Source organism: Microplitis demolitor, chromosome 4, assembly GCF_026212275.2.
Source record: "Microplitis demolitor isolate Queensland-Clemson2020A chromosome 4, iyMicDemo2.1a, whole genome shotgun sequence".
Taxonomy (NCBI): Eukaryota; Metazoa; Arthropoda; class Insecta; order Hymenoptera; family Braconidae; genus Microplitis; species Microplitis demolitor.
Window position 1 is genome coordinate 9,526,594 of NC_068548.1, and position 7,894 is coordinate 9,534,487.

General features: G+C 40.1%; 1 protein-coding gene across 1 annotated transcript; it reads right to left on the reverse strand.

Moving 5' to 3' along the window:
* Positions 1-2,746: 2,746 nt before the first annotated feature.
* Positions 2,747-6,959, reverse strand: LOC103576132 (uncharacterized). Its single transcript, XM_014444314.2, has 2 exons — positions 6,954-6,959; positions 2,747-6,835 (listed from the first exon to the last, which is right to left on the reverse strand). Exons 1-2 carry the CDS (start codon positions 6,957-6,959, stop codon positions 2,747-2,749), a joined length of 4,095 nt encoding a protein of 1,364 aa, XP_014299800.2.
* Positions 6,960-7,894: the final 935 nt, after the last annotated feature.

A 7,894-nucleotide genomic window follows, 5' to 3' on the forward strand; every position in this document is an offset into this window, starting at 1 on the left:
AACTATGGCTAAAAAAATCAGTAAAAGATCTTCAAACTACAGAATTGAAGCTTCGAATTTTTTTTTTATTTTTTAAGAAATTTATAAAATTTTGTTATTCTTTTAATTTTTTTGATAAGAGTATTTGTGCTGTCTAATTTTATTTAATCTATATTTACAGGTATATAATATTATCAATGTCTCAAAACTAAGTATGCCAAAATTTTTTTTAAGTTGCGTCATGATAAGTGAAAAATTTATGTAAAAGACTTTGATCTTCAATAATTTCTTACGATCAGAACTTTTACAAATTAAAATATTTATTTATTTATTTTATTTTCAAATTTTCACATAAGGAGTTACTATCTAGCTATGGTAAAAATTTCTACCATATTCACCATATATTTATGATAATTGTTACAATCCTGTATGTTAACTAGAGCTAATTATTATATTATTTTAAATAGTTATATTTATAATCCAGATGGTAACAGTTATCATAAGAAATTATAATTGTTACCATCCTGATAGTAACTGTTACGAAATTTATTGCAGAAGTAGAAATTATCACCCTGTTAGTAAATATTACCATTTTGATAGTAACTGTTACTATCCTGATATTAAGTGCTATGAAATTTATTGCAGAAGTTATCATCCAATAATTATTAATTCTATTAGAAAAAATTATAGCACTAACTATTCTGGTACGTGGCCCAATTGGGGCGATAACCAAAAAGAAAAAAAACTGTTTTTGCATTGAAAAACGTTCCAACCATTTTAGATCATTGGAATTAAAAATTTAGCATAATAAACACAATTGCTTAATTTTCTTAGTGTAGTATTTCCTAAAGTATCCCCTGCCCCTTCTCTGCTACCAATATATTAATTGATAAACGTGTAATTGTGTTCCGATTTTTGAATACTGGGTATTATTACCAAGTTCTTGAAATCGATCAAAACACCACTCTCTTAAAATGAACCAGTAAAAAGTGCTGCAAATCAGTGAATATTCATTGTATAAACAGTCTAGAAAACAACAAACTAGAGAACAATGCAGAATTTCAAAATACTTCATCAGAGATAATTTTTAAGAAACAAAATTGTCAACTAAAAAGAATCTATGCCATTTTATGATAATTGATGATTTTGTCTTATATCTTGTTTTTGAAAAAATGATTTTGCCTTATTGTATATAAGCATGTATGATTATATATAATTATTTATTCATTTATGTATGATTATATATAATCATATCTACCTCCATATATAATTATGCATGACATTATATATAATTTGATCTGATCATGACTGACCAATACATTATGTCTCGAACTATGTATAAATAATGTCTCAAAACTAAGTATGCCAAAATTTTTTTTAAGTTGCGTCATGATAAGTGAAAAATTTATGTAAAAGACTTTGATCTTCAATAATTTCTTACGATCAGAACTTTTACAAATTAAAATATTTATTTATTTATTTTATTTTCAAATTTTCACATAAGGGTTCGAACAAAATTTAATATTAAAATCAATTATGATTCATCAAATTAATAATCAATTATTAAACAACTACGGTACAAATCTTCTTTTAATAATTTTTATTAATACGAAATTCAATTAATTGATACCAATAAATAAAAAATCGCGTGACCTTGAGAAGACCGTTGTAAAGCACAACCTCTCCGCTTCGCGTTCGAGGTGTGCAAAATAAAATTTTGTTATTACTATTTCTGAAAGAAATGAATTTTTAAAAAATTTAATTTTTCCCGCTACTATATTTGAGCGCCCTGCACGCGCCCACAAAATAGTACAGACCTGATGTTTACATCTGTCAAAATAAAAAGTTACTAAACGGCAAATATAATGCTGAAATTTATTAAAGAAACTACGCTCAACTGGGTATTTATAATTACTGTAAGTAATTTTTTTAATATTCTACGTGTCTTTAAAATTACTTGTACGTTGGCTTTTTTTGGATAAATATTAAAATTATTTTTTAATTACTCATATAAAATAAATATGATATTAACAGTTCCAGGTCAATTAAAATATTATTTTCCAATCTTAGATTTTAGATTTTGCTTACAATAACTAATGATTTTAAAAAATATTTGTTCGACGAGTAGTCTGCCGGTAGAACTTTGTACTGAAGCGAATTCTCACGTTGATATTTGGTGGCCTTGAAAAAGGCCGTTGGGGTCTTGAGAAAGACCGTTTGAGAAAGAGACGTTGGAGCTGGAGACGACGATGTAAATTGACTACTGGTTCTTACAAGAACCGTTTGGTTTGCTAGAGAAGTCTAGCTGGAGACCCGGAGGTCTTGTGAGTTGACAAGTTCTTGTGAGACTAGCCCGGAGACGAGCTAGTCAGAACTTAACGAGATAGTTCTGAAAAGAACTGATGGTGTAGAGATGAAGCTGGAGAAATATTCAAGCCTTGCTCGCTTGAATATTTATTCTAAATCGCTGATAGCCTTGCTCGCTATCTGGAGAGTATTCGTCACAGTAGGACTGATCAGAATGGAATACTTGGTGCTCATAGATCACCTTCTTTTATATCCGAGAGTCCGGCTTCTAGAATGTTCTCGACGGAGTGGGAGGCATCGGTATCTGCGCTCCAATGAGATGCCTGGCTTTTCAGGAGAAGGGGAAAAGTTAAGCGCTGGCCAATGAGATGTCTTAGTTGAGTGTGGAGGGGGTCGAGTTAACTCCTATTGGTCGCTCGCGTACTGAGAGCGAGCAGTCTCTCTCATGGTCCGTGCGAAGTTAATGAGCCATGGAATCTCTCCATGGTCTGCGTAACGTTGATGACTTAATTTCGAACATTCTCCCCCCAATTCCGCAACCTTGTGAGGAATTAGAATCTTCTTCTTGCGAGTCGTCTTGATGAGGTGAGATTGGCAACGGAGCGAGCTTGACTATCGGCCGAGTAAGAGTTGAAGTAGCTGTTTTGACTGTTACGACTCGACACAATCCATCACTACCAGGATGAAGCTGAATGACCCGAGCGAGAGGCCACTTTGATGGTGGAAGTCGCTCATCAGTGAGAAGTACTAATGAGCCAACTTGAATGGTGTCTTGAGTCTTTTGCCATTTGGAGATTGACTGATGAGCTTGAAGGCATTCTGTTGACCACCTGTCCCAAAATGTCTGGAACCTCTTTTGAATTCGCTGGAAATGAGAAAGTCTTGATTCTGGTACGGAGGATAATGATGGTTCGGGTATTGTAATCAAAGCTTCTCCGCGAATGAAGTGTCCTGGAGTTAATGCTGAGATGTCGTCCGGATCATCTGATAGCGCACTGAGCGGTCGGGAGTTAAGTACAGCTTCTACTTGTGCAAGAAAGGTTGAGAAGTCTTCAAAAGTGAGAAGAGTGTCTGAAATGGTTCGTTGAAGATGATGTTTTACCGACTTGACTGCTGCTTCCCACTTTCCACCCATATGAGGCGCACCCGGTGGATTGAAAATCCACTTTGTACCATCGTTTGTGAGAATCCGTTGAAGCTCTTGAGATTCCTTTGTTGCTTGTCGAAATAGGTCTTTAAGCATAGTGTGAGCACCTTTAAAATTTGTACCGCAGTCGCTTCGAAGAGTTTTACAGATTCCACGACGACTGGTGAAACGTCGAAATGCTTTGAGAAATCCTTCTGCTGAGTAGTCTGAAACCGCTTCTAAATGAATCGCTGACGTTGTGAAACACACAAAGACTGCGATCCAGCCTTTGAAGGTTTTTGCACCTCGACCTTGAAATGTTTTTAATGCGATAGGACCTGCGTAATCGACACCAGTATGCTCAAAGACTAGAGATGGAGTTACTCGAGAGGTTGGAAGCGGCGCCATGAGTTGTTGAGCTCGAACTCCACGTATTCGAGCACACACGAGGCATCGTTGAATGAATGATTTTATGGGAGCTCGGCCACCGATGATCCAGCAAGTCTTTCTGATGTAAGATAGAGTTACCTGAGTACCACCATGAAGGGTTTTAGAGTGAGCATCTGCGATGATTAGAGCTGAGAGCTTGCTGTGCCGGGGCAGTATAGCTGGGTGTTTGCTGTCCGCCGACAATTGAGAATTCTGAAGACGACCTCCAACTCGCAGTATACCAGTGCGGTCAACCATTGCCGTCAGTCGAGAAAGAACATGATTTTTGTGAAGTCTCTTGCCAGTTTGTATAGCTTTGATTTCAGCAGAGAAGTATGCCTGTTGCGTCTCCCGTATCCAGAACAGCTTTGCGGCTTCTAAGTCAGCTGGATTAATTGGTGAGATGGCTAAACTAGCATTTGGTACTCGTTTAAATCTGGAGATGGCTCGCTGACAAATTGCCGTGATTCTAAGCAACTTAGAAAGGCCTTTATTGAAGGATTTGACTTGAGGCAAGTCAATGAGATCCCATAATACTGGCTGAGACGTTACTGAGAGTGATACGCCTGGTCTTTCTTCCAAATCATGTTCTGGAGATGGTGCAACCGCTGATGGCCAAAATTCTGGAGATTGCGAGAGCCATGGTGGTCCAGTCCACCATAACGCGTGCTCAATAAGTTGGGAAGCGCTTAAGCCCCGAGAAGCACAATCTGCTGGGTTGAGTTTTCCTGATGTGAATCTCCAATGGGCATTTGGAGTAGCTTCGTGAATGGCTGATACTCGATTGCCCACAAACTCTTTCCATCTCATTGGATTGTTTTTCACCCATGCAAGGGTAACCGAGGAGTCTGTCCATAAGAATACTGGTACATTATTGAGATTGAGAGTCTTCTGAGTGTGTTTTACGAGGTTTGCAAGTAGGGCAGCAGCTGATAATTCCAGTCTTGGAATAGTGAGACGTTTAAGAGGTGCTACCTTGGTTTTTGAACAAACTAACGTGACGACTGATGAGTAGTCTGAATCTGTCACTCTGAGGTATACTGCTGCTGCCATTGCTAATTGAGACGCGTCTGAGAACCCATGAATTTGTATTGAATAGGCTTGAGAGTGCAGGTGTAACCACCGGGGTATCTTAATTGTCGATAGTGTCTTGAGATCGTCTCTGAATTTCTCCCATTGGTGAATTGTTTCAGGCGTTAGTGTGTCGTCCCAGCCAATCTTTTCCAGCCAAAGTTGTTGCATCAGAATTTTTGCTCGAATAACTACTGGAGATATAAGTCCAAGTGGATCGAAGAGTTGTGCCACCTCGGAGAGAATGGCGCGTTTGGTGATGGCTTGTTTGAATGAGATGTTCCCTTGAAACGAGAAGATGTCTTCATGAGGGTGCCATGTGATACCCAGTATCTTTGAGGTGAGATCTTCGAACGTATGAACAGCAGGAGCTGCTTGAGTTGAGGTACTTGGTGGTGAAAATTGAGGATGATTGCTTTTCCACTTGTCAAGTGGTAAGCAAGCTGAGAGGCACATGTTATTTAATTGCGTAGCAATATTCTTGAGTTGTTCGAGAGTTTCTGAGCCACCTGAGATATCATCGACGTAACTGCCTTTGAGAATTGGATCGACTGCATGTGGGTAATTAGGGCCTTCATCAGCTACTAATTGCTTCAGTACTCGACAAGCAAGATATGGAGCTGACCGTGTACCATACGTGACGGTAGTTAGTTGATAGGCTCGAATATTGAAGTCTTGGTCTACCCAGAGAATACGCTGAAGGTCCCAATCATCTTTCTCCACTTTAATTTGACGGAACATCTTGACTATGTCTGTAATGAAAATGTATTTGTGTTGTCTAATGTAGAGCAAGACGTCGAAAATGTCAGACTGAGTTTTGGGACCTGTATGCATAATGTCATTGAGTGAGACTTGAGATGACGTTTTGCTGGATCCATTGAAGACTACTCTGAGCTTTGTTGAGGTGCTCTGCTCCCGTAATACTCCATGATGCGGAAGGTAATACGTATGAGGAGGCTCTGGAGCGTTCAACGGTACAGCAACCATATGTCCAAGGTCTTCATACTCTTGAAGAAACTTGATGTATCGTTCTTTTAGAGTTGCATCTGAGGAGAGTCGTTTGAGAAGACGTTGAAGCCATCGTTGCGCAGTTAACTTGGAATTACCCAGTTGTGATACGTCTGAATTTAGAGGTAGTCGTACAACGTAGCGACCAGAATTGTCTCGATAATGCGTAGCAGTGAAGTGTTCTTCGCATTCTGACTCTGCTAGATTTAGTTGTGGCTCTGATATAGTAGGGACTTCCTCTTGTACCCAAAATTTGGTGAGTGTATCTTGTAGATCCTCGTTACTCGTCAAATGAAAAGATCGCAGAGGCTTTGTTTTAGGCTCAGTAGATGTTTGACCCAGAACTGCCCATCCAAAAATAGTATGCATAGCCATGGGTTCCGAGGTACCTCTCATGACTAACCGAGATGATCTGAGTATGCTTCTGAGATTGTCTGCACCAATGAAGATGTCAACTGGACCTGGTGTTAGGAAGTCTGGATCAGCTAGTTCTAATTTGTTGATGTGATACCAGTCTTGGTTAGTAACCACTACTGATGGAATGTGAGTGGTAATTCGAGGTAATATATGAGCGTTCAGTTGTATCTGAGAATTCGAATGTGTGGACTGTAGATTGAGTACAGCTAGGCCTTGAGTTGTGCCGGGTGAGGTGCTACCAACTCCCTGTACTGAAATTGCTGCTGGCCTTCTGAGAAGTCCAGACTTATTGACTAGCGTTGAAGAAACTAGTGTCAGTTCAGAGCCTGGGTCTAGGAGAACACGAGCTTGATGTTGAGTGTTGTCTGGTGATATGACAACTACTTTGCAAGTAGCTAGTAGCACTGCTGTTCGTGATTGAACTGTTGACACTGGACGAGAAGTCCTTTTTCTATTTGTTTGAGAAGTCGGTTGTGGAATTGTCTGAGATGTCTGTTCCTGATAAATTATTTGAGAAGTCTCAGAGACAGTAGATGGAAAGGTGAATTCAGTCTGAGTGGACGCGTTACACTGTCTCTTGAGATGTCGACGAATGCTCCGAGAAGTCCTACCTAACCTTCATTGTGGTTGAGCTGAGCTGGTAGTAGCTGGAGTAGAATCTTGTGGAGATTCTGATATGACTTGAGTGGCTGGTGCGGGATTTTGATGAAGAAGCGTGTGGTGTCTCTCCTCACAAATCTTACAGCCTTTGGGGATCTCACATTTGCGCAGATTATGCCTACCAAGGCAATTGTAGCACAGTCGCTCTCTGCGGACTATGTCCATCTTGTCATTGTAGCTGAGTTGGCTGAATGCTGGACAGAAGGCTATGTAGTGAGATTTAGAGCAAGCACTACAATAATTGTTCAAGTTTGGCTTGAAGGTCTGAGAAGACGTGGATGAGTGAGAAGACTGTTGTGGAGCAGACTGAGTTAGATGAACGTAGGCTGGAGGAGTTCGCTGAGATGCCTGAGAGTAACTTCTTCTGACTGGCGTTGATGAGGCGGTCTTGACGGGAGGTGCCTTCTTCGGAGATAGCTGACTCTCCATGCTTTCCAGAGCTCTGGCAGAACCAGTCAGAAAGGTCTTGAGTTGATCATAACTTGGGGACTCAGTGCTGGAGCCCAAATGAATCTCCCAAGCCTCCCGAGTGCGGACATCAAGCAATTGTACGATGTCGTGCACGATAAGATCATCCCAGGTGCTAGTGGGGCAGCCAAGTGCTTTCAGAGCATTTAAACACTCTGAAACTGTGGTTAAGATGTGGTTCAACTCCTTGGCTGATCTCTGTTCCATTTTCTGCAGGGCCCGTAATTTGTTGAGATGAGCAGTCTTGAGAAGCCTCTTATTCTCGTACCGTGCTGTGAGCGTGTCCCATGCTGATGCAAACGAGTCAGCTGAGATCTTAAGGTTGGCTATTAAACTAGCCGCGTCTCCTTCCAGACTGGCGCAGAGATAATGCATTTTCTCAACTGCAGAGATGGACGGATTCTCTCCGACAAGTGAGACGAAAAGATC